The sequence below is a fragment of the Callospermophilus lateralis genome, chromosome 3 (assembly GCF_048772815.1).
Source record: "Callospermophilus lateralis isolate mCalLat2 chromosome 3, mCalLat2.hap1, whole genome shotgun sequence".
In the NCBI taxonomy this organism is placed as follows: domain Eukaryota; kingdom Metazoa; phylum Chordata; class Mammalia; order Rodentia; family Sciuridae; genus Callospermophilus; species Callospermophilus lateralis.
The window spans coordinates 47,037,154-47,062,360 of record NC_135307.1 but is presented as its reverse complement, the minus strand read 5'-3'; the positions used below and the strand labels follow the sequence as shown (position 1 = coordinate 47,062,360).

The 25,207-nt window shown below is 33.8% G+C and overlaps 1 protein-coding gene across 5 annotated transcripts in view; it reads right to left on the bottom strand.

Moving 5' to 3' along the window:
• Nucleotides 1–2,195: 2,195 nt before the first annotated feature.
• Brms1l (BRMS1 like transcriptional repressor) overlaps nt 2,196–25,207 on the bottom strand; it is a 34,595-nt gene continuing 11,583 nt past the window's right edge. For 3 of the 5 annotated variants that reach the window (XM_076848217.2, XM_076848218.2, XM_076848221.2), the window contains 6 exons: nt 11,633–11,729; nt 8,926–9,009; nt 8,194–8,258; nt 7,408–7,447; nt 5,208–5,355; nt 2,196–3,779 (listed from right to left, as the gene is read on the bottom strand). In XM_076848217.2, the coding sequence (XP_076704332.1) occupies nt 3,662–3,779; nt 5,208–5,355; nt 7,408–7,447; nt 8,194–8,258; nt 8,926–9,009; nt 11,633–11,729 (552 nt within the window). In that variant the 3' untranslated portion in view covers nt 2,196–3,661. The remainder of the gene's footprint in view (nt 3,780–5,207; nt 5,356–7,407; nt 7,448–8,193; nt 8,259–8,925; nt 9,010–11,632; nt 11,730–25,207) is intronic. The other 2 variants (XM_076848219.2, XM_076848220.2) reach the window with 1 other exon arrangement.

Sequence of the window (25,207 nt, the reverse complement as noted above, 5' to 3'; positions counted from 1 at the left end):
GAATTTATTAGAAGACCCATGTAACATGAAGAAGATTATCATGTAGCTGGATTAGAGGTCAGCTAATATCAGGAAATTAAACACTAAGGAACTATCCATCTCTCATTTCTTTAGATCTCTCCACACGGCAAGAAACATAACTCTGCATAGTTTCCAAGTTTGATTACCCCAGTTTCACATCAAAGTGAGACTTGATTCCCTTTCACAGTTACAGTTTTAGAAATTCCAGGGAAGGGCTGGAGTTGTGGCTTAGTGGTAGAGTGCTTGCCTAGCATGCACGAGGCACTGGGTTCGATTCTAAGCACCATATAAATAAAAAATAAAGATATTGTGTTCCACCTAAAACTTTAAAATAAATATTTAAAAAACAAAAGAAATTCCAGGGAAGGGCTCTAATTGGGGGAACATGAGTAATATGAACACCTGAGCAGGCAACTGGAACCAAGAATGTTAGGGCATTAGAGAAATGGATGTTCTCATTAGAACCATCCATTAGGTCAGATCAGGAAAGAAACATTTCCTGAGGAAGAACCAGAGCGCTGCGAAAGGAATTAAGTCACGTTGAAAAAGAAGGGAAAAAAATCAGTTCTAGGGCTTACAACCCCAACATATTCTGTGATCTTTACTAACAGAGATGAGATGGTACCATATAGCCTCCTTCTGGATAGAAGGATGGAACTTCTCTCTCCAGGAAAGTGTAACAATCTGACAAGGTCACCCACCTCAAACCTATACAGGAAAACAGGAGAGAGAAAATGACTCTACATACTAACACTATATAACATCTTCTTTTGACCTTCCTTTAATAAAATGTGTCTCAAAAGAGACTACACTAGCTTCAACTTTAGGAGCAAAGAATTTCTAGACTAAAAAAAAAAGAATTTTTAGACTTACAAATTTTAGTTTTCTATAGCTAAGAAAAAAATATGACCAGAAGGTCCTAATATATCACTAATATGTAAACAGTAAACATGCCAGAATTCTTACATTTATATTCGTTTCATTTTAAACATGAAAAAATGTTAAATAACAACTTTAAGTTTATAGACAGTTCCTGGTAGGTGCACTTAAATCACAAGTAGTATCATCACTGGCTGCCCATCAATTAGCGGCCAAAGTGGTCCAATAAACTGGCCAGAGTGGTAAGGTATACGGTCTAAAAAGAACTCAATGATCTGTCAGATGACATAACTCTGGCCCACAAATACCCCCTACTGTACCAACACAATTTCTGAAGTTCACCCACAAAGAAAATGTAAGAGAGATACATTTTCTCTAACCCCATTCTGAGCTGTCATGTTCTTTACTTTTTTTTTAAGTATTTTAAATCACCTCATATTTAGCAAATAAAATAGTTTACATTACCATTTGGCAAGAGACAACATAAATCCTAACTAATGTATTCAAACATGTATGTCAAAACAACTTTTACATGAAGAAGACTGCAATGAAATGTATTCAGTACCCAGTTCACCAATGTGAACAATGAAAACAGGTATCAGTGAGGAGTTTGACATTACCATATGTTAATTATTAGTTGATGAATTAGATCAGTGATGATTGGGATAAATTTTTTTTAAGAGAAATGGGAGGAAAAGGTGGACTGAACATGAAAAATTGGAAGCTTTGCCAGGAAAGTTCCAGCATTTGATTCTAAGACAGAATCGGATCATAAACAATTGCAGGCTGCTGCTGCTACATTTCAGAATTTCTAACAATTCTCCTACATTAAACTTCCGACCAGAAGACTAAGAGGAAATTGCCAAAAGCAAAATATATTTTTTAGTATTTTAATCAAAGATGAGCATATACTTTCCTGAATCTTATGTTAAGGTAGAATAGTATATATGACATAAATATTAATGTTTTGAAAATAAATGTACTAAATCATAGTTTTTAAATAGTTTCTATTTATAATTTATAATTTTAACAGTACATTTTTATGAAAGTACAATATGTATGCATGAATATTTTTAATTAAGCATAACTTAGCTTTCTTTAACATTTAGCTTTCTTTAACATCCAAATAGAACCCAAAAGAGGCTTAATTGTGGTTTAGGAAAGCAGAAACACTGTGCAACACTCTACCACTCCATATCTATTAATGTTAAAACAGTTCAAATCCTTCTTAGAAGTGGACAGGTTACAAATAATAAAAGAACTAAATGTGCAGAAGTAATTCAAGACACTGCAAATGACACTCAAGCACATCTTTTTATTATATACTAAATTTAAAAATACAAATCTTATTAAAAATGCTTATCAAACATTGTATACATAAGAACTGTCAAATACTGGATTATGACATTATGTACAGTTGCTAAGGTTAAATTAGAAATAAAACAAAGTAGCATAACTTTGCTGATATTGAATTTCAGAAGTTAAATGTTTTAAAATTTGGCAACTGCGAAGTAGTGATCTGCACAGGATGTTTGCAGAGGTAAAACAGTAAGAAAACAAACGGAATCATGCAGATATTCTGGCACTAAGTGTTAATATGTAGATTTCTTCCTCATCCTCTTAAGTCTTGTTGTAACAGAAATTAAAGTGCATAAGACCACCAGGAATACATGATTTGGTTGTACCCTAAATATATACTACAGCCAACTGTGCTGCCATATTGAGGGTTTCAATTCTTTGTACTGTTCCTGAGGCTTTGGAAGTTCATTTTGAATGTGGCTAAGGGAAGGGAGGCCAACACTCTCTAAATTGCACCAAATGGCCCTAAAGTGTAAAAACGCCAAAGATAAAAATATTAATTTGGGAATAGACTCAAGGAAATTATCCCTATTTTTCCCTATGATTAAAATTAGAATAAGGACCTAGTTTTTACCTCTGGAAAATGCTTACTAAAAATCTGTTTCAAAAGATCAGACATGTACAGCAAGCACCACAATACTGTCAGTTACTATTCACCACTAACATACTGCATCATAAATACCAGGCATGAACACCTGCCCTCAAAAGGGTCACAAGAAATACAGGTAGAAACATGTTATCACTTGACACTAATTTTACTAATTAACATTAAGTATAATTCATTAAAAAAGGTCACCACCATACAATCAAGGAAGAGGAGAAGGAAAGCTATTCTACAAAAGTGCTCCTTTTAGCTTTCAAACCCAATAGTTTAATTTTGGGTAAAACAAGATTGTAAGGTAAGGCCATCAGTTCTAAATAAGCTGATGATGCCATATATACATACTCACATATATATGTTTAAATTTCAATTCTGATTTCACACTAATGTACTGGTACAAACCATTCATAGGAAACATTTTATCAGTCTTATTTACAAACATGATGAGTGACAAAGATATGGAAAATTTTAAAACTGCAGATAAATGTAGCCATAGTTCACTAAAGATGAGGCAGATTTGCATAATTTTTTAAAAACAAAAAATTATTAAAAAGAAATCCCTACCATATACACTTATTGGTCATTGTACATAATATAAATGTACTGATCATGATTAAATTGTTATTAGTATTTCTTTTAATAACATATCAATAGGAGATCTACTTAGAGTACTACCTACAAATACACATTCTCTTAGGATTTGATGAGAATATTAAGTTATTGAATACATTTTTTTACTCCCTTGGCAAATCACACTTGGTAACACTAATAAGGTAGATTTAGATAACACTTAAATCATGATTACGAATGTTTAATTGAATATTTTCCTTTCTGTAGCTGGGAAATGTAAAGCTTAGATTTGCTTCCATCAGGCCTCTTAAACCAAACTTCATCATGGTTAATTGTTGTAATTACGGCACTAAAAAGGAAAAAAAAGAAGAAGAAAGAATGAATGAATGAATTACAATATGCCTTCTTTCCTCAGATTATTAACTGTCCTATCAACAGGACATGCAGTCAAGAATATCACATTCAGGGCCTTGGGGTAGGGCTCAGCGATAGAGCGCATGGGAGGCCCTGGGTTCGATCCTCAGCACCACATAAAAATAAATAAGTAAAATAAAGATATTGTGTCCAACTACAACTAAAAAATACACATTATTTTATTTTATTTATTTATTTATTTCAGTTTTTGGTGGACACAACATTTTTGTTTGTATGTGGTGCTTAGGATCAAACCACACGCATGCCAGGCAAGCGCGCCACCGCTTGAGCCACATCCCCAGCCCCTAAAAAATACACATTTTTTTAAAAAGACATTAAAAAAAAAAAAAAAGAATATCACATTCAGTAACACTCAATAGATAATAATCTTTCTTTTCTTAATAAGAATTGGTAAATTTTACTATTAGATCTACAGTCATGCCCTTCATGAAACTTGAGTCAATATGGACCTCATATATAACACTGGTTCCAATAAGATTATAATGAAGCTGAAAAATTCCTATCCTCTGATGGTCATATCTGTCAAAACAGAGCATGATGTATCACTTACCTGTTTGTGGTATTGCTGACATAAAAAACCCTACTCAGCTGCCAGTCATAAAAATATAGCACAACTATGTATAATACATAATACTTGATAATAAATGTCTTTGTTACTGGTTTATACATTTACTATACTATACTTTTATCATAATTTTAGAGTATATTCTTTCTACTTATTTAAATTTTAAAAAAAAGGCTTCTGTAAAACAGCATGCTGTGTTACATGGCAGAAGCCTCAGACATCTCATGTATACAACCTGTCTTGATTGCATAGAGGCCACTTAAGTGACTGACCTATACTATCTAAGTTGTGTAAACATACTCAATTGTGTTCGCACAACTGGAAAAATGCTTAATGGTAGTTAGTCATTGTGTACTGAACCTCTGAAACTGTGAGCCCAAATTACACTTGTCCTCCTCTCAGTTGTTCTTGTCAGGTGTTTTGGTCACAGCGACAAAGAGCTGACTAACATAATAGATCCACCAAAAATATATAACTGTCTGGTTAAAGGTCATTATATTATGATCATGACAATTAACCTAGTGTGAGAATTAATAAACAGAATTACTTATCTGGATAAATAATTCTAATACTTCCACTTGTATTAATGCTTGTAATCATGAACTTAATATGTACTCTTGTGTAAATTCATGTGATCAAATCATATGTCAAGTGAAAAAAGGATCCACACCCAACTAATGACACATTATAAATACCCTATGGAAGCTGTGAATATTTATTGACAATGGTACTTTAAAAAATATACTAAGCAACATTACAACGATAAAAGCTACTTACCTCGTAGGACATTCATCTTTTTTATCAATACATATTGTCTGTCCACGTATGTACCATTCACCATCATAATATAGTCTTCCCTCTTCAGATCTAGCACTGTGCAGATGTTTTTCCAGTTTCACAGGTGCTAAAGGGATCAGTTCAAAAACTGTTATATTAATAAGACATTGTCAGAAGAACAAAAGGGTCAGGACATTAAAAGCTAACACCAATCTATGCATACACATATGAAAAAACACTGAAAGTATTTCTAGTTACAAACCTAAAATCTAATGAAAACAAGATAATTTGATTTCTTACATTTTTTCATAAATTCACTGTTTTCAATATAAATAAGTTAAACAGTGAACAATAAACCATCAATTAGATATGTGCCTTAAGGGAGAAGTAGGTGCATTACCAATTACTAGTTTAAGTAGTAAGTGCTAGTTTTAAATAGTACTAAAAATAACTGCCATATTTCCACTGAAAACTGTACTTTTTATGTTTTCTCCTTTGAAAGGCATATTATATGACTCTTTCAAAGAAGCAGACTTTAATATATATTCAAGAGTTTCCCAAGAGTTTTAATTCTAAAAATGATGAAAGTAGAACTTCTATTTTAAAACCCCAGAAATGGTTTGGCATTAGTCAGATAAACTCAATGCAAGGGGAAAAAAATGTTCCCTATAGAAGCACGTGGTAAAAAGCACATGAAGAAGGCAACTCTTCATCATTCAAATGTCACTTCCTCAGAGAGGTCTTTCTTAACCACTCTACCCAATCCTTAGCTAATTATAATCACAACTTTATATTTCCTTCATAACAATTAACATCTGGAACTATCTTAATTGCTTATCTACATATATATTATTCCACCTTCCCCTAAGAGGTCCAAAAAGATCTATCCCTTTTTCCCATTGTATACACATAAACTAAAATGGTTCCTGTTATATAGAAGATGTTCAGTAAGTATGCATTCTTTTGTTAATTCATTCATTCAATAAATGTCTGAGCACTTCCTATACAAAATGAACAGTGCTGGGAGAAAAATGATGACAAAAAGAGACAAGGTGATAGACTTCATGGAGCTTATAATTCAGTTAGAAGACAGACAAGTAAACAATTAATTTAAAAGTACAAACTGAGATAAGTGCTATCAAGAAAACAAATGGGATGCAATAACAAAGATAAAAGGGGTTAGGGGAGACCCCAAAATGTTAAGAACTACTGCTCTAGAGATTTAGGAAGTTGCCATTCCAGTTAATTCCTAAGGGTAGTACTTCAGTATAACACTGCTGCAATTTCTTGACATGAAATAAAGCTTAGAGAATTCCTTGGATTAAAGATAAAATGGAAATCAATCTCTTAATAAATTATCTGTTAGAATGTGATTAGAAAGACCTTTCCCTAGTATTTGAAACATATGTTTTTAAAAACCTAGCTTCATCCATAAAGGAAATCTTCCCTCTTCCCTCTTGAAAAAAGGCAAAAATAGATAAAGTTATCCTAGACACTAATGTCCATTGAAATGCTGGTAGTGATTTTAAAAACAAGTCAAGAAGTCAAGCACAGTGAATCATGCCTGTAGTCCCAGCTATTTGGAAGGCTGAGGCATGAATATTGCAAGTTCGAGGCTAGCCTGAGCAATTTAGTGAGACCCTGTCTCAAAAAATATAAAAGGCTGGGTGTATAGTTCGGTGGTAGAATGGCCCTCCCAAGTAGTGCCAAAAAAAAAAAAAAAAAATCAAGAAAATGTAAATTTGATGTAAATTTTACTAAGGCATATCAAAAATGTGTAAATCTTGGTGGATGTTAAATTTCTTGGATGGACTCTGCTGTCAACATTCTAATCTCTCCTTCCCTAGAGAAAACACACACATAAGAAACTTTGTCCTCAACTTCAGAGGATCCACAGAATCCCTGAAGTCAATCTACAAATGCCAAACATCTCCCCCAAAAAATCTCTAGTCCATTAAAAAATACAAAATAAATACTCTTTTAATTACTGATTCATTATTAGCAAATAGTTAACACGGAAAGAAGAAATATATTGCATCCAGAAATTTTGAAACCTTTACATAAACAAGAGATTCCAGAATTCTTCCTAATTTCAGGTATAGTATTTGTTGATAAAATGAAACCACTAATAGGGAAGTTATATACTATGCAGATGATTTAACATCCGTGATTCAACAAGTCTTCTCAACTCATGACTTACGTTCTGTTTTCACTCTGTGTGGACCCAGTGTAGCCATTGCCTTAATTAAAAAAAAAAAAAAAGGGGGGGTGGGGGGAGAAGTTGTCTTGAGTTCAGATTGAAAACACATTTTGGTATCTATTTCATATAAACAACACTAATGATTGGCTCAATAATAAATACAGTAAAATATAACTACTAGCTGCTCTAATAAATTCTTAATGTCTAAGATGATAAAGAATATACATAAAGGATAACAATTTTTCCTAGAGATATTATCAATACCTGAAATAATTTCTAACTCTCAACTAAACAGTTTTTAAAAATGGAAAACTTTAAAAAGGAAATAAAGCTTCACTTTTGAACAAGCACAGAAATGTCTATAATTCTTGACTATTTAATGACAGGATGATTGACATATAATTATATAATGGTTCAAATGTTCACTTTTGTTCATTCAACAAATATTGGGTGTCTTCTATGAGCCAGGACCAAGTTAAGCACTAGGCATAGAACAATGATTTTATTATTATTATTGGGTAAACTAAATAAATGTTTTTCTATACTCTTGCATAAATTATTAGTCACATATTATGGAAAAATTACAAACTGTTGACATGTTTCTAATTCTTAAAATACTTTTGTAGCCCACTATTATTTTTAATAGTGTTACTTGCCTTAGAGAAAATATTGCCAAAGCAAAGCACATTTATAATAATTCTATTTTTATATATTAGTAAAAAAACATAAAATTTTAAAAAGTAGTCTACAAAAATATACTTGTGTTCCATCATTCTTTAATCATACCTTCCTAATTGTTGTCCAGTCTTCAAGAATATCAAGATCTTGTAGCATATAAACTATATATGGACGTTCAAAAGTCAAGGTTAATTTAGCTGTAAGAATATCACATTTTTAATTCTAATTTCAAGGTTCCTATTTTTCAGAGAATGAAATAATGATTTATGGACATAATTCTTTGGCATTATGAATTATGACTTCAAATTACTTTTAAAATCTTAATATTAGGATAAATATATTCTAGTACTTTTAATGCCATAAGCATATACCCTTAATCCTAGGCTATCATTGATTGTAAAATACACCACCAACCAACCACTGTTTTTAAGGTAGAGGGGGAAAAAGACAGGGGTTGGGGGAAAGTATCATAGGAAATGGCAAGACTGATGTATATATTAGCTATTATTTAGGGAAATTTCAATTTGGGAAACAATAAAACATTTTTTAAAAGTACACAGAATTAATTATGCTGTATACTAAACAACTGTTTCACATCAAAGCCCTGATGAACTGTAAAACCACATTATTTTTCACAGTTGAGATGGGGAGTAAATATCTTCTCCCATGTCCATTTAAATCTAAACTATATCTTCTACCTTCAACTGATTTATAAATCACCTCTGTTTATTACAGGACCATTTAAATAAAGTTAATGTGTACTAGTCAAAAATTATAAAAGTATTACACAAATCAAAAATGTACAAAGAAAAAAAGTCCAGAAAATTTAGAAAAGGATATCTGAGACAACAACTGGCTTCTTTTTGTCAGGACTGAAAGGATCCTTTCTCTTTTTTCTTGACTGAAGTTCATCATTCCACAACTCTGGCAATCAAATAAAAATTAAGTATTAGCTGACTTTTAGCGACCACATGAGAAAAAAGGGCTATACTTTCATGGTTGCTATTTATCTACATATAAAACATACACAAAGTTTATATACATAAGACTGCATATAACTCATGAGCATCTATATATTTATGAATTGTCCTCTGCTTTTATTAAAGTGAAAATCAATTTGGCACTTAGTGACTAATAATTAAAGAGCATATGTCAAGTAGTTTATCAAATATATATTATATGCATTGTTTTGCCTAATCCTCAAAGCTATCTCTAAGGTAGGTACTCTTACTATTTCACTTTAACAGACTCAGAGACTGGTTTAGAAAAGCCAAATAACTGTCCATAGCCACCCAACTAGTTGGTAAGGGAGCAATGACATCAGACCTCAGGATATCTGCTTCCAACATGGCTACTCTATATCAGAGAAACAAAATTTATAATGGATAAAATAATATATACTCAAGAGTTATAGGATAACCTAGTAAACTATTATGGTTTGGATATGAGGTATCCCCCAACAGCTCCTGTTAATGCAGAAATATTCAGAGGTAAAATGATTCAATTGTGAAAGCTGTAACTTCATTAGTCCATCCTAGACTACATGGACTGACTGGGTGGTAACTGTAGGCAGCTAGAGAATGGCTAGAGGAGGTGGGTGACTGGATGTGCCCTAGAAGAGTGCACCTTTCCTGTGTCCCCTTCACCTCTTTCTGCTTCCTGACCCCACCATGAGCTAAGCAGCTTTCCCCTTGATGCCCAGAGCAATGGAGTCGGCCATCTGTGAACTAAGATCTCTGAAATCATAACCCAAAACCTTTCTATAATACCCCAGAAATACCAAATTCACACTGGACTCTGTGGGCATCTCAGGAATTTGCAAGACCACATTCACTATTAAGGTTCCAGGGTACAGAAGGGAGATTTCTTTTCAGAACAGATCATGGGGGTCACTGCTAGCAGAGGCAGGTTTAGGAAGCTGTTTCACCATGTTGAGCTGGTTCTGCAGGCATGCAGAATGCTTGAGTTAAAGGGTCATGGAGGCTTCCACTGAGGTTTCAAAGGAAGGTCTGGGGAGCCAACCAAAGTGTAGCAGGGTCAGAGTCCCTGTAGGCTGCCTCAGAGAAAGCATGCATGAAGCCGTGAAGATGAAACCTAAACTGGAATGGAGATCTCAGGAATTAAAAATGGCCAGTAACTTGAACTGTCTGCTGAGAAAAGGTACTGGCTGCAGAGACAGCCAGGCTAACTGAGAGGCCATGTGTATTAAACAACCAGTAAGGCCAAAGGGGCAGGGCTATCCAAGTCCTCTGGAAGTAACAATTAATAGCCAAGTGTCCTCCACATTGTATGTAAAGTTACAGGACCTATTTGCCTGGCTGGGTTTCAGTTTTGCTTTGGCCCCATCCTTCCTTTTTATGCCTTATTCCTACCTTTTGGAATAGAAGTGTTTACCCTATGCCACTGTATATTGAATATATGCAACTTGCTTTTGATCTTTACAGAGGTTCATAGCCAAGAGTTTGCCTAGAATCTCATGAGACTTTAGACCTGAAATTATGGGCAATGCTGAAAAAGTTAAAACTATGGGACTCTTGAAGAGAGACTAAATGCATTTTGCATTGTGATATTCATTTGAGCTTTTGGGGGTTAGGGACAGAATGTTATGATTTGGATACGAGGTATCCCCCAAAAGCTCCTATTCATGCAAAAATATTCAGAGGTAAAATTATTCAGTCCTGAGAGCTGTAACCTCAGCAGTCCGTCCTAGACTGCATGGACTTATTTGGTGGTAACGGTAGGCAGGGGAGGCATAGCTAGAGGAGGTAAGTGACTGTGGTGTACCCTAGAAGGGTGCATCTTCCCTGTGACCCCTTTCCCACTCACTATCTCTCCTTCTTGACCCCGCCATGAGCTAAGCAGCTTTTCTCTACTAGGCCCTCCCCCATAATGTGCTATCTCACCTTAGGCCCAGAACAATAAATCAGCCGTCTATGGACTAAGAGCTCTGAAACCACTAGCCCCAAATAAACTTTTCCTCCTCTAAGCTGCTCTCATCAGGTATTTTGGTCACATCAATGCAAAAGCTGACTAAAACATAAACCTTCCACACAATATAGAAAATCTTTCTATAATGCCCCAGAAATGACCAATTTCATACTGGACTGATCTAATTAAAAATACATGTTTCTTTTTCCTGAGACAAAAATCTACCTCCCTGTAACATTTCTCCATTCATCATAGTTTGATGCCAAAGAGAAAAGGTTTGTATTCCTTGTCCCACATGACAGTCTTTCAAAATTTAAAGTGAAGAACATAAACGGTAACTGTCTACGATATATAAGAATAGTACTACGGTTCCATTCTTACAGTGGGTTCTTGTCATAGTTCAGTCTGTCAGCATTTCTTTTCATGTGCTCTATTTTTTTTTTTTACATATTTCTAAAGAGTAAGTTCAAATCAAAGTTATAATCATATTAAATTCTTTAGAAATCACCCTTTTTTCCCTCCTCTTGGGACATTCTGTTTACATCAGAAGACAAAGATATTATGAAATACTACAGAAAGTTTGGTGTCACAAACATCACCATCATGTCACTCCCGTCACCTGAGGTAATGTCAATGCTGTGCCTGTCCTCCTCAAGCCTTCTTATCTTCTCCTCCAGCTCACTCTGGACTGTATCGTATAACAAAAGCTTTTCACTCTGAAAAAATAGATTATACTTAAGTAGAATGAAAATGTTGTTCTATTTCACTTAAGACCAAATAATTTATTCATGATAGTTTGTTTGATTTGGTTCTACTTGAAAATTTTAAAGAAATGTCACATAGATGAAAGAAATAAAATGAGAAAATAGAATCTAAATATAGATTTAACTACATGAAATTATATTCTCCTTAAGAATATCTAAATTAGTATGTGATAAAGAGGTAAATATTTACTTTATAAAAAAAAAAACTCACAGCAAGCTCTCATGGCCTCTTAAATATAAGTAGGTCTCACCTGTCACCATAGTGGAGAACCTGACATTTTAAATATATCATTATAAAATGGATTATATTTTCTAACAGGATGATAACTGGGCCTTTATTGTTACCGTGTTATATTAAATAGCCCAATATATCATAAAGATAAAAATTTAAGTAAAATTTTATTATAACCATTTAAATCATTCAATTATAGTCAAAATTATATATTAATTATATCTAAATCTCTCTATAAAACTATAGACAGATTAACCTGCAAAGACAGACAAGGCTATTTACTGGCATATCAGATTAAAACCCAAGTCTATAAGGTCCAATCCATTGTTTTTGATTATATAACATTATAGCCTTTATTATAAAAGCTATAAAATGCACACATATTACACAGATCCACTATATAAAAACCTTTTGACAGTTTCCCAACCCACCCACCACATGATTATCTCTAGGAAGGCACTAGGCTATTGGAATATAGCTAGATATGACTGCCTTGTGTAAGCTTCTGTGATATAGTTAGATTGAACTTTTTATGGAAGACATTAAGTTACACTCGGGTAGTAAGCATGTCTCCTACCTTGCTTTTGAGTTTGAAATAATTTACAGTCTATACATGCCTGAAGGTTGTCCTACATGATAGGGAAAAGATGGTTTTTGTCAATAAGAGGCAAACCAAGAGCTAGAAAGAAAGCAAAGCTGAAGAAGACTAGAACCAGATATCATGTGTCATATGAAAAAAATATTGCATGTTGCTTTCTATACTTCCCTTTGCTTGTACTCATTTTGGTAAAGTCTTTTGAAATATTCCAGCCTCATATACAATGTGCTATAAGAACTGGGAAGTGCTATTTATCAGAGTAAAAAAAAAGTAGGCCCCCTCCATGGTCAAGACACTATAGCAGCTATAAATAGATATAGTTTCCCTAACCAAAATGATTCTAAACACAAAACTGGAGGGATAAGCCTTCTGCTTTTAAAAATATGAACCTTTTGGGGCTGGGGTTGTGACTCAGTGGTAGAGTACTCGCCTAGTGTGGGTGAGGCACTGGGTTAGATCCTCAAGACCACATAAAAATAAATAAATAAATATAAAGGCATTGTTTTTTTTTTTTTTAAATGAATGTTTTACTTGTGTATTCTCTTCCCTTCCTAGGCTGGGCAGAACTTCTATAAGAAGTACATTAATCATTTTTTATAATATTTTTTTAAAGTCACAATGAGACTGAAATGTTTAAAGCTTTGAAAGCATTAATAAAGTTATTAAAGGTACAGATAGAAGTTCCTTGAATCCATTCCCTTTCTTGTTTCTCTCCTATTCTTTTAGAAAATTCTTTTCCACCTTGCAGGACTTTCAAAAGGCTCCCTAAAGAGGAAAGAAAGTCAGAATAGAACAACTAGAGGATATCTAGAAAAGAAAGGAATACCCAAACTCCCTTGTTTTGGTGCCCATAGAGGATTCTATGTTCAATGGGTAATTTAATCATTTAAAAATACTATTTACTGGACTGAAGAGGTAGCTCAGTGGCACAGTGTTTGCCTAACATGCACAAGACTCTGGGTTCAATCCCCAGAACCACAAATAAAACAACAAGGAAAAAAAACCTATTTACACATACATATTTGAATTGAATTCAATATCCTACATTACTCCACTTTTCACACTTAGAACCTGATCACCAGCCCTTTCTCAGACTGACACCTATGCTGCTCTCCTCAGTGCAACTTTAAAGAACCAAGAGAGTGGCCCCAAGGTTCCATTTTTGTACTATCCTCACAGTAAGTTGTGTTCTGAATCAACTCCCCTTTGGTGGTTGCCCCAAATTGAGATACCTCAGTTTTCAACTTCCTTCAGGATTGGAGCCCTGGGAGATTTTTAAGGACTAGCATTATCAGAGAGTGACACATATTAAAAACCTACATTTATTTAAAGTATAATGCATTGAAATTATTAAAATATACAGATTAGAATTTTAAAACTTAGAAACAGACCCTGGTTGTGGGGAAATGATAAAGATGATTTTTCAAATCATCTGGAAAGTTAATGAAAATGGAAAAAATGAGTTTAACTATATCCTGAGAAATAACTAGTAAATCTTTGCTTTATACTATAGATTTTTAAAAATGGACTAAGGCCAGGTGCAGTGGCAAACCCCAATGACAGGAAGCTGAGATAGGAGCATCATAAGTTCAAGGTCAGCCTAGGCTACTCATGGAGACTTTTTTCCAAAATAAAGGAGTTGGGGTAGAGACCCTCTGGGTTCAATACCTATACTAACAAATAAAATAATCCTCTAAGAATCCAGCAAAATGAATGAAAAAAAGACCCACACTAAGGTACATCATCTTGCTGTTTCTCAACAACAAGGACAAAGAGAAAATGTTAAACATGTTAAACAACTAAAACAGGTCAGGATCAGGAATCAAAATGATAAACATTCATGCCTTCAAAATTCCAAGGAGCCAGCCAGGCACAGTGGCATGTGCCTGTAATTCCAGTGGCTCAGGAGGCTGAGACAGGAGTATCACAAGTTCAAAGCCAGCCTCAGCAACTCAGTGAGACCCTAAGCAGCTCTGCGAGACCCGGCCTCTAAATAAAATATTTTTTAAAAGGCTAGAGCTGTGACTCAGTGGTTAAGTAAGTGTCCCTTGGTTCAATTTTTTGATAATAAAAAAAAAAAACAACTGAAAAAACACGGATTCCATACTAGAATGTCTAGAATTCCATAATCTTAACTGTAAGAGTTAAAGATGTTTTTGGACAAGAAAAGTATAGAAGTTGTAAATAATTCTTTGCTACTCCTAACTTAAGACAGTAGACAAAAAGGGGGGGGCAAACTAATTACTCTCTCCTTGAATGTGGGCAGAAATTAGTAAGTCACTTTTTTAAAGAGGAGGATGTGACAGAAATCTAGCTCATAAGAAAACACTGTTACTTCTGTTTTGCTCTCTTGGATCACTCAGTCTAAAAGAACTCGGCCATCAGGACACTCAAACACCTGTGGACAGGAGCATGTGGGGAGAACTAAGGCTCCCAACCAAGAACCTACAACTGGCTAGCCTTGGGAGTAAGTCTCCTCAGAAGGAGATCTTCCAGCCTCCAGTCAAGCTATCAGATAACTGCATTCCTGTCAACAGGTCATCTTCACTCCAACTTCTTGCAATGCCCTGAACAAGACTGCCCATCTAGGGGCTAGGGTTGTGCAGCGGTAGAGTGCTTGCCTCGCATGTGTGAGGTTCGATCCTCAGCACCACATAAAAATAAACAAATAAAAATAAAGATATTGTGTCCATCTACAACTAAAAAAAAAAAAAAATTTAAACTGCCCTTCTAAATTGGTTTCAAATTACTCTAGCCATGAAGACTAAAATTAAAAATGTTTATTATTGTTTTAAGCCACCAAAACAGTTTTGGAGTAATTTATTATAAAGTAATAAATAACCAAAGCAAGATGTCTCAAAAAACTGACTTCTATATACCCTTCCTCAAGATGCCACTGGAAGATATAATTTACCAAAATGAATGAAAAATTAAGATCTGGCAGAAGAGAGATGAAGGGAATTTCCAGGCTGACAGTGAAGAGATCTCCATGAAGAAACAGTTGCAATTAACCTATAAAGAATCTGAAAGATAGAGCAAAGAAGACAAGGGAGGGCAGGAGGGAGTAGAGGAGTTGCTACCAGGAGGGAAATGGGATGATGCATTGTCTAATGCACTGGATAACATAGAAAACACCATAAGGACTTTGGGGGATTCAATGCTTTGGGGATTCAACCCAGAGGCAAACATGAGGATCTCTTATAGATCATTTTAGAAACCAAAATAAGACACTGTTTACAACTAAATTTAAAATAAATAGTTATTTTGATCTTTATAGGACATGAGTTTAAATCCTCACACAACTGAAAATATATCATAGGTCCCATGCTTATTTTGACATTTCTTAAGTCCTTTAGATAACATGCTTTTTATTTTGCCAAATATTCAGGCTTTGTGAAAATTCAATAAAGTTGTCCACTGATAGCTTAATTTTAAAAAAAATAATAACAGTTTTAGCTAAACATGGTAATACATGCCTGTAATCCCAGCGACTCAGGAGGCTGAGGCAGGAGAATCAAAAGTTCAAAGCTAGCCTCAGCAACTTAGTGAGACCTTAAGCAATTTACCAAGACCCTGTCTCAAAATAAAAATTAAGAAGGACTAGGAATAAATAAATAAAACAGCTTTAGAAGGCTTTCTTAGATCCACTGGAGTCTCTAGGAAGAACTGATAAATAAACAGAAAACCAGCAAACAACTTAGCTTTACTTAACCCATTCACACAATTAAGATAATTTCTATTCCAAAATGTGTTTTAAGGATTAAAATGAGAACACAAGGGGCTGCGGTTATAGCTCAACTGTAGAGCCCTTGCCTCACACTTGTGAGGTACTAGGTTCGATACTCAGCACCACATAAAAAATAAATAAATAAGATATAAAGAAAAAAAAAGATTAAAAAAAAATGAGAACACGAATACAAAGTACATAACACTCGTAAGTTCCCTTTCCCTTTGTTTCCTCTTTCTGTAATGCCCTTGAACTACTGGTATCTTCTGAGTAATTATATAATTAAATAGATTATTTACATCAGATTAATTATATGTTAAAGATCTATAACTAGAAGAAATTTAGCTAAATACTTAGCATCTCTATGAAGAAGAAAGAACATTCAAAGCTGAAATATTATGGAAGAGAAAGATTATCAATATATATTTGTCCAAGTCATATACATTACTGGACTGGGAATGTAGCTCAATGATAGATTGCTTGTCTAGCATGCTGTTTACAACTAATTTTAAAATAAAAAGGCCCTGAGTTCAAGCCCCAGCACTGCAAAAACAATAAATAACAATAATAATTACTGACTTTACTTTTTTAAAATTTTTTATATACCTTTGTTTTATTTATTTTTATCTGGTGCTGAGGATTGAACCCAATGCCTGCATGTGCTAGGCAAGCACTCTACCACTGAGCTATAGCCCCAGACCTGACTTTAGTTTCTGACAATATGGTAGACTAGAGAGAGATATTATGGGGGGGGAACCCTCCTAATAGATTGAGACATTTATTTGGGTAAAATACCACAAATAAACATCCTTTTAAAGGTAAGCTCTTAAGAAAATAAGTGTTATTTCCAGGAACAAGAAACCAGCCAGGTAGCCTAATCTTGGAGCAGTAGCTTTCTTGAGAAAATTTCTGGTATCAATAACCTCAAAACATGTTTTTCATTCACTGCTTGGGAAAAGAGAAAGGTCCTGGGCCTAAGCAAAGTGGAAAACTGGAACTGAGATCTCTGCAAAAGCCCTAAAGGGTTATACCTCCAATGAAAAGGTAGACTGAGGTACATACAGGTGTCAGTCTTGGCAATAAGTGTTGGGGTGGAGGGTGTTCCCTGGCAATATGTCATCTCACACCCGACATCTACATTTTTGAGATTCAAACAGAGTGTACGCATCTTCCAAGAAATCCCAAGCACTAAAAATAACGTATTCATGGGTAGGTGGCACACCTACCTAGCTGAAACAATCCAGCATAAATAAAAGCAGAAACTAATTGAGGGACTACAACCTTCATCCAAGGCTCAAAGAACTCCAACTAACAGAGCCTGTCATAATCCAGAATCGTAAAATGAGGAATTAAGCTATGAGATTTGGCAGAAATAAAAAAGCAAAATTAAGATTCCAAGGAATTTCAGGTAATACTTTATTGAACAAAAGTATTAACTAAGAATTCTGATATATGGAATACAAAATGAGGACATACTTATGACTGTAATTCCAGAAGGCAAAAGTAGACAAAAATGGAACAGAGACAATATCAGAAAGGATAATGGCTGAGAAATTTCTAGAACTAATAGAAAACAAATTCAGAAAGTTATAACAAATTCAAATCAGGAGAAATAAATTCAAAAAACACAAAAAAATCCTAGTCAAGAGAGAAAAATAATCTAGACACACAGTAGAGCAATTGAAGAAAAACAAAGGGCTTAAATGCAGCCAGCAAAGAGTGAGTTGGGGGAATAGCTATCTGAAAAATGATTGCAGACTTAAGCACAGTAGGCTGAATGTGAGATTCTAAAAATTTTAAGAAAAAAATAGACTGGGGGTACAGCACAGAGGTAGAACACTTGCCTAGGTCCATCCCTAGCACTGCAAAAAATACTAACAGTAATAATAATAATCTTAAGAAAAAAGAACTACCAACCTAGAATGTTATATTCCCCTAACTTTCCTTCAAGAATCATTACAAATCAAAGCTATTTTTGGACAAATGAAAACCAAGTTTTTTACTAAGACACTCTCGGTGAGAGCATATTTAGGATGTATTCCAGGATGTATTTTGCTTCAAGAAGCAAAAAATGAACCTGCAAGGAAGGGTTATACTGAAAAACAGATAAACCTAAAAAGAACTAATTCTAGGAAACCAAAATAAAGTCTCATCTGAAGGAGAAAGACAAGATAGACCTAAAATCTATCTATAACTTGTAATTTGGGAGCAAGTAACTGGAGTTAAGCATGCTCTAACTCCAGAGGAAGAGCAGAATTAATGATTAATTTTTAGATCCTGTTAATGTACCCACACATGCTGAAAATTTAAGGCAATCATTAAAATAAAAGAAATTACTAGGAATAATGGCACATTCCCGTAATCCTGATCACTGGGAAGGCTGAGGCAGGAGGTTCACAAGTTCAAGACAGCCTCAGCAACTTAGGAATAAAAATTAAAATTTAAAAAAAAAAAGAGAGAGAATGTAGCACAGTAGAAATCCCCAGTGTTGCAAATAAATAAATAAAGATACAGAAGAAATCATTAGAGGTGGGATATAGCTTTTTGAGAGAGTGCCTGCATTGAGCATGTACAAGGTCCCGAGTTCAATCCCCAGTATCACCAAAAAAAAAAAAAAAAAAAAAAAACCTAAACAAACAGAAATAGAGGATATACTCTTATGATGTAATTTTTAAAACTTAATAAATTACCCTTCAAAAAAAGTCAGAAGGGCTGGAGTAGGGGATGCAGCTCAGTGATAGAACATTTGCCTGAACATGCATGAGTCCATAGGTTTGATGCCAACAACACCAAAACTAAATAAATAAAATAAAAGTCAGAGAAGAATAAGAGTATAAATCAGAACAAATACAAGTCAGAAAATAAGTTGATATTATCAAAATATCACTATATCACTATAAATATACCTGAACTAAATGGATCTGTTAAAAAACAGAGATAGCTAGAATAGATTGTCTTTTTAAAAATCAAAGCATATGCTATTTTTTTTTAGTTTTTGACAGATCTTTATTTTATTCATTTATTTATATGTGGTGCTGAGAATTGAACCCAGTGCCTCACACATATGAGGCAAGTGCTCTACCACTGAGCCACAACCCTAGCCCCATATGATATTTTTTTTTTTGAGAGAGAGAGAGAGAGAGAGAATTTTTTAATATTTATTTTTTTTAGTTTTCGGTGGACACAACATCTTTATTTTGTTTATTTCTTAATGTGGTGCTGAGGATCGAACCCTGCGCCCCATGCATGCCAGGCGAGCGCGCTATCGCTTGAGCCATATCCCCAGCCCATATGCTATTTTTAAAAAGCAATATGCATAAAATATAAACCCAGAAAAAAAGTTGGGAAAAAAGGTTAAAAAATTAATCAGCAAATGCCAAGCCAAATAAAACTAAACTGGAATAGCTGTTTTAATTATCAGACAAAATAGACTTCAAGATAAAAATCATTATTATAGAGAATAAAAGGAACAAAAATTATGGTTATTAAAAATATACAAAAATTCTAAATTGTGAGTCTGATAATAAAACACATGGATATACATATGTATATAGAGAATATATACATATATAAAGAAAAAAATGACAGAAATACATGGAGATAATAGAAATTGAGCAAAAAAACCCCATATAAAATAGGAACAAAAAGAATAAAATTATTTAAAGGATAAACTTGAGATGAACAACTTGTATGTTGAAAACTAAAAACATCACTGAGGAAAATTAAAAAAGACACAAGTAAATGGAAAGACATTCAGAATTCATGTACTAGAAGACTTAATGTTGTTAAAATGTCCACACTACCCAAAGTGATAGATAAAAGATAATCCCTAATCAAAATTCCAGTGGCATTTTGTACAGAAATAGAAAAAACAATCCTAAAGTTAATATGGAACTACAAAAGACCCCAAATAGCCAAAATAATCTTAAGCAAGAACAAAGTTGGAGGCATCAATACTACCTGATATCAAGATACATCACAAAGCTTCAGTAATCAAGATTATGGTACTAGCATAAAAACAGACATATAAACCAAAGGAACAAAAGAGAGAACACGAAAATAAACCCACTTACATAGAGTCAACTGATCTTCCCCAAGTTTACCAAGTACACACAATGGGAAAAAGTTAGCCTCTTCAAAAAATGATGCTGGGAAAACTGAGCATCTTCAAGTCAAAGAATGAAATTGGACACTTATCCTATACCATTCACAAAAATCAACTCAAAATAGATCAAGTATTAAACTTTATTACTGAAACTGCAAAACTCCTCGAAGAAAACATACAAAATAAGCTTTATGGCATTGGAATGGGAAAGGATTTTTTGGATAAGACTTCAAAAGCATAAACAACAAATACAAAAATAGGCAAGTAAGACTGTTAAAATGGGGGCTGGGGTTGTGACTCAGTGGTGGAGCACCTGCCTGGAATGTGTGAAGTACTCGGTTTGATACTCAGCACAAGAAAGAAATTTTTAAAAAAACAGACTGTTAAAATGAAAAATCTTGCTCACAGTAAAGGAAATAATTAAAGGAGTGAAAAGCAACCTATGGAATAGGACAAATATTTACAAATCATAGATCTGAATCCAACAATGGTTCAACATTAGGAAATACATTAATATAAATCATCACATTAATATATCAAGAGCAAAAAATGATAACTTAATAAATAAAAAGTATGTAATAAAATCTAACAACTATTCATGGTAAAAACCATAAGGCATTACTTCACACCTGTTAGAATAACTATTAAAATAAAGACAAAAGATAACAGTATTAGCAAGGATGGGGAGAAAAAAGAACCCATGCATACTACTGGTGGAAATGTACATTAATACAGCCATTATGGAAAACAGTATGGAGATGAATCAAAAAATTAAAAATACAACTATAGGACAATCCACTTCTCAGTATATACCCAAAAGAAACGAAATCAGTACTGAAAAAATACATCAAAAAGAGAAATGCACTCCCATCTTTACTATAGCATTATTTATAATACTCAAGACATGGAAACAACCTAAGGGTCTATCACTGAAGGGATGGATTTTTTTTTAAATGCGGTATATATTTATATGATGAAATATTATTCAACCTTTAAAAAGAAAAAAAATCCTGTCATTTGAACAACATATGTAAACCTAGAGGACATTACACTAAGTGAAAAAAGCTGGGTACAGAAAGATAAATACTATATGATCTCACTTATATGTGGATTCTTTAAAAAAAAAAATCAACTCACAGAAGCAGAGAATAGAATAGTAGTCACCAGGAGCTGGGAGTAGGAAGGGGAATGAGAAAAGCTGGTCAAAGGGTCTGAAGTTTCAGTAAGGAAAAATTAGTCCTGGAGATCTACTATATAGCATGGTGACTATAATTAACAATAATTTATGTAAAATTAGCAAGAGAACAGATTTTTAATGTTCTTATCAGACAAAAATAAGTATGTAAGGTGATGGATATTTTAATTAATTTGGTTTAATCAATCCATTTTTTTTTTTTTAATCAAAAGAACATACTGTACTGGGGAAGCTAAGGCAAGGATTTTTTTTTTTTTTTTTTTTTTTTTGTATTTTTTTGGTGGTGGGTACTGAGGATTGAACTCAGGGACACTTGACCACTGAGCCACACACCCAGCCCTATTTTGTATTTTATTTGGAGACAGGATTTCACTGAATTGCTTAGGGCCTTGCTTTTGCTGAGGCTGGACCTGAACTTTCGATCCTCCTGTCTCAATCTTCCTAGCCACTAGGATTACAGGCGTGCGCCACCATGCGTAGCCTGGCAAGAGGATCTTGAGGTTGAAACTAGCCTAGGCAACATAGTAAGACCCCATGTTTAAAAAAAAAAAAAATGTCTATCATAAATATATATAATTTTTCATTTGTCAATTTAATAAATAAATAATAATTAATTTAAAAGAAAATAGTATGGCTTGCCCTAAAATATTTTAAAAACAGAAATAGAATATGATCCAACAATCTTACTTCTGGGTATTTATACAAAAGAATTGAAATCTAGATATCCAACAATTCACAAGAGCCAAGATGTGGAAACAATCTAAATACCCACAGATGGAAAAGGGGATAAAGACAACATAGTACATATATATAATTCAGTCTTAAAAAAAAAAAGAGTTTTTTGTGACAACATGGATAAACCTTGAGGGAATTATGCTAAGTGAAATACGGCATACACAGTAAACAGATATTGCATGGCATCACCTTCATGAGGTATAGAAATTACTCAAACACTGAAGCAAAAGAATAGAGTGGTGTTTGTCATGGGCTAGGAGAAGAGGTAAATGAAAAGTTGCTATTCCACTGACATAAAGTTTCAGTTATGCAAGATAATAAAGTTTTGGAGTTTTGCTGTGAAACCCTGTACCTATAGTTAACAATGCTATATATAGCACACTCAAAAAAAATTCTACTAAGAGGGGCTGGGGTTGTGACTCAGCGGTAGAGCACTCACCTAGCACACGCAAGGCCCTGGGTTCGATCCTCAGAACCACATAAAAATAAATAAAGGTATTATGTCCAACTTTAAATATATATATATATATATATATATATATATATATATATATATATATATATATATATATATATATATAAAGAGGTCCAATGCAGTGGTACTTGCCTATAATCCCAGAAACTTCAGAAGCTAGGGTAGGAAGAACAGAAGTTCAAAGCCAGCCTGAACAACTTAGTGAGATTCTGTCTCAAAGTAAAAAATAAAAAGGCTAGGGATGGAGCTCAGTGGTGGAGTGTCCCTGGGTTCAATCCCTGGTACCAAAACAAAACAAAATAAAACAAGAAGCTTAATTCAATAGATTCAGACAAAACATTTAATAAAATCTAACAACTATTCATGGTAAAAATTCTTAGAAAACAAAAATTAAAAGGAAATCTCCTTGATAAAAACTATTTACCAAAAAAAAAAAAAAAACGACACTTATTGGAAAACTATTAGAAGCATTCTTAAGATTAAGAACATATGCCAAGGCTGGGCTTATGGCTCAGTGTTAGAGTGCTTGCCTAGACTATGTGAGGAGGCACTGGGTTCAATCCTCAGCACCACACAAAAATAAATAAATAAAGGTATTGTGTCCATCTATACTAAAAATATTTAAAAAAAAAAAAAAAAAAAAAACACATGACAGGCATGGTTAAACCTGCAGGCATTCCCAGGTACTTGGGAAGCTGAGGCAAGAAGATCATTAAGTTTGAGACCAGCCTGGGTAGCTCAGCAAGACTCCATCCCAAAATAAAAAATAAAAAGGCTGGAAATGTAACTCAGTGGTACAGCACTTGCCTGGCATGTGTGAGACCCTGGGTTTAATCTCCAATAATACACACACACACACACACACACACACACACACACACACACATACACAGACCAAGAACATGTCAATGATCAATGATGTCTGCTTTTATTGCTTCTATTCCATGTCATACTGGAATACATGGATATTAGTGCCATTATAGCAAGTAAAACAAATTGAGGAAAACCAGAATGGAAGACACAAACTGCCTTTATTCACAAATAACATAATTATCTCTATAGAAAATCTGAAAGAATCCATAATCAAATTATTAGAATTAAGAAAAAAGGAGGGTTGGGATTGTGGCTCAGCGGTAGAGCACTTGCCTAGCACAGGCGGGACCCGGGTTTGATCCTCAGCACCACATAAAAATAAAGGCATTGTGTTGTGCCCACTTATACCTAAAAAATAAATGTTAAAAAAGAAAAGAAAAGGAGGAGGAGGAGGAGGAGGAAAAAAAAGGGAGCTGGACGTGGTGGTGCACATCTTTAATGCCAGTTACTCAAGATGCTGAAGCAGGAGGATCACAAGCCTCAGCAACTTAGCAAGACCCTAAGCAACTTAGTGAGACACTATCTCAAAATAAAAAATAAAAGGGGCTCGGGACGTGGCTCAGTAATTAAATGCCCCTGGGTTCAATTCCTGGTGCCCCCCACCTCCCAAAAAAAGAAGAAAAGTAGGTAAGAGGCTGGATATAGTATCAATATACAAAGTTAACTTTTCTGTATAAAATAGAAAAAGCAATTCTTAAATAGTTGTACTTAAGAAAAATTTACAATAACAATTTTAAGAAGGAAAAGAGCAAGGTAGGGTATCACATTATTAATACTCAGTAGACTGAAAGTTATAGAAAAACATATTGTGATACTAGTGCAGAAATAGCCAAAAAGACCAATGTAACAGATGAAAAAAACTAGAAACAAGCCAGCATATACATAAATATTTAACACACAAGAGATGTACTGCTGATTTGTTGGAAAATGATAGATTAAATAAAACACTGACCTTACCTATCTAGATGCAAAAAAATAAAATTAGAACCACATTTATACCATACACAAAAATTAACTGAAGATAATTTGGCAATCTCAATGTTAAAAGCAAACTTTCAACTTTTAAAAGAAAAAAAATACATTTTCCCAAAATTGAGAAGAAACAAAAGCACTTACTTATTATCTTAAAGGTAAGATAATACATTCAACTACATTAAAATGTAAAATTTGGGGGCTTCAAATCATCAAAAAGAATGCAAAGTTGCCATTGCCTGGGTAAAAATATGTGCAAAGCATATAACCAAAAAACCCTTTATATCCCGAATAGATAAATGATATAATAAGGAAAAGACTAAAAACCCAATGCAAAGACAAAAAATATGAAAAAGTTATTTCTCAGAAAAGAAAATCCAAGCAGCTAGGAAATATCAAAAAGATATTCATCTCAGTTGTAATCAAGAAAATTAAGCAACAAGCTCCATTGTTTTTATACTATTTACTATTTAATTATATGGTTTATTAAAGTGAGATAAGAGTCAATATAAAGCTTG